Source organism: Thermothielavioides terrestris, chromosome 2, assembly GCF_000226115.1.
Source record: "Thermothielavioides terrestris NRRL 8126 chromosome 2, complete sequence".
Taxonomy (NCBI): Eukaryota; Fungi; Ascomycota; class Sordariomycetes; order Sordariales; family Chaetomiaceae; genus Thermothielavioides; species Thermothielavioides terrestris.
The window spans coordinates 6598174-6600849 of NC_016458.1; the positions used below are offsets into that span (position 1 = coordinate 6598174).

At 35.1% G+C, this 2676-nt stretch overlaps 1 protein-coding gene across 1 annotated transcript; it reads right to left on the bottom strand.

Moving 5' to 3' along the window:
* Positions 1–1750: 1750 nt before the first annotated feature.
* Positions 1751–1900, bottom strand: THITE_35400 (uncharacterized protein; the record flags this gene model as incomplete). The annotated part of the gene is made up of 1 exon (XM_003652982.1): positions 1751–1900. A coding segment is annotated over one exon (150 nt), but the record flags the coding sequence as incomplete, so codon positions are not given.
* Between the last annotated feature and the right edge of the window lie 776 nt (positions 1901–2676).

A 2676-nucleotide genomic window follows, 5' to 3' on the forward strand; every position in this document is an offset into this window, starting at 1 on the left:
TAGTTCTAGTCTTTGATAGCTAGGAGCTTCTAAATTAGCGAGGCGATGTTGTAGAATAGGAGCTTACGCTTATTGTATAGTCCTTAGGCAAAGAGATAGGTAAGGCTATATTGTAGGTGGATATCTATCTATATCTTGCTAACGATATCGAAGTGTCGCTCTTTAACTAGGCTCTATACTTGTTCCTTATAGAAGGCCAAGATTTATACTAAGGCAAACGCTATAAGAGAGCTAGTTATTGGTTTTTCTTAACCTTTGTTTTATAGTTTAAGGACTAGAAGAAGGAGAAGCTCCTTATTGTAGTTTAAGCTATTGTAGTAAAAGCCACCTTCAACTAGCCGTCTATACTTAAGCTCTAGGTCTTCCTCTATCGTTGGCTCCTAGAGGTATATAAGGGCAAACTAACGAAAATACCTACTATTGAGCTAGCTTTTGATTATAGGATTAAGCTTCTTTTATATAGAGATGTTATTTTTAGTCTATTTGTAGTGCTCTATAAAGTTTTATAATCTTTGTAAGTATAGAGCCTAGACCTCCTCCTCTTCCTATTGCTATATATCTCTAATCTCCAAGGTTCTATTGCTTTAGCTAGCTTAACTGCCTTGACTAGCTTGACTAGCCTAACTAGTATTATTATTGTCTTAGTCGATAAGCATCATCTAGCAGAGCTAGCTTGCTACTAGAGGTATATAGGGCTACCGCCTAGCTAGCTATTGCTATTGACGCTTAGGCTTTAACTATTTCTCTATACTACCTAGATAGTTGAATACCTAGTATAGCGCGAAGATAGTTACTATACTCTATATAAAACCCTTCTTGCTAGCTATATCTATATTATATATTGCTCGTCTAAAGCGTTACTAAAGATCTATAAGGCTTAGGCTCTTTAGTAGGCTAAACTGAATTACCTAAATAATATTGGATATATCTATTCCTATACTAAGTGAAACAGTTGTAAAGACAATATAGCAGTTAGTATCGTTGGCAAGGTCTTAGAAGATATAGTCTTTGTCGATATCTTATATATCTATATTGTAACGTTGGATAACCTTTTAAGAAAATTCCTTGGAAAAACTATACTTCTTTTGAGTATAGCGATATAGAGCCTACTAAGCCTCGATTAGCTAGGGCTTACTATCAATATAAATGATAGTCTTTAGGATCTTATAAACGTAGTTAATAGATGTGCCCTTTAGTAGGTAAAATAGATAATAGAAGTCATTGATATACCTATAAACTAGTAGCTAAACGGTATTAAGATCTTTGGCTAATCTACTGATATATAGATAATCTTTAAACGCTAGAGATCGAGCTTTATATACTTAAGGATATAGTTTTAATTATTCTAATCTAACGTCGCTATATAGCTAAACTATAGTACTTTACATAGTAGCAACGGCTATAAGGTATATAGATATATAAAGTCCTTCTAGAAGTCCTTCTATTCGCTAATAATATAGAGCTTATTAATCGTAAATAAGCTAAGCTTCTTATAGAACTTAGGGTCCCTTAAAGTAGCTTTGAACTTTAGGTTAACAGCCTATTTAGGACTAAGGAGTATATATATATAAATACTATTGTATATAGAGTTCTAGACATTTAGGTCCTATTATTTAAGCTAATAACTTGTTAGAACGTTCCTTTTGAGGCTTAGGGGTTTAAGGGCTTAGAGTAGAAGAACCTTCAAATGTATATTGGCATTAATCTATATTGGATTTGAATTCTTGACCTTCTAGGCAATATTATTACACTAATTTTCCCCTAGTTTAGTTAGAGGTATAATTTGAACTATAATAAGCTCTATAAAGGTCGAAAAGCTATAAAGGATAGTACTCTTGCTATACTTAGTGGCTATAATAAGGACTATATCATCTTTGTTATATACTAAGCGCCTTATAGCCTAGATCTGGCTATCCTATATACGTTAAGCACTAGTAATTATATAAATGGCTATATTGATATAGTGATTAAGCTCGTTAAAGTCTATTTTCAATACCCTCTAAGCTACTATATAGTAGCAATGTTGGATCTGAGGGTAGAAAAACAGGCTCTAAAGATCGTCTATAGGAGGGCAACGTCGCTATTAAATTTAATGTAGTTTAACGTAGTATTATAGAAATTGAAGGGGGGTCGTCGACTGTAACCAAGGGCGTATACAATTCTAGAAATTACGTTGAGGGCAACTGTTTAAGAAAATACTATAGCTACATATATAAAAGTAGGCTTATTAGAATCGCCTGTCAATGACGATCTTCAGAGTGTAATTGTCTTTGCGATACGATGTATAGTGGTTAAGATATTTGCGAGTGTTTAAGTTGGATTTTTTAGGCTCCTATACAAAAGCGTGTGTAAATCGGCCAAATCTCGAATTTTACTCTTAGACCTCTTTTAAAGGCGTTCTCTACAAAAAGTGGGCTAGTTCTTAGAATGGTCTAGCGGACAGTGTTATATACAAACTAGTATGGCATTACGTCTTGGCAGGCCTAAGCATGGACCTCTCTCGGCCGTAGGCTAGGAAAATAGAGAACGCAACGAAAGAGGTCTGAGGGCTGAGATAAGCTCACCCTATGGCGATTGTAAATACTAGTAAGCGGCAGTCTCCGAAATTAGTCTTGGTGGGACCTCTTTAGCCATAACCGTCGGTTGCACAGCTGGCAAACTGTACACTACTGCGTC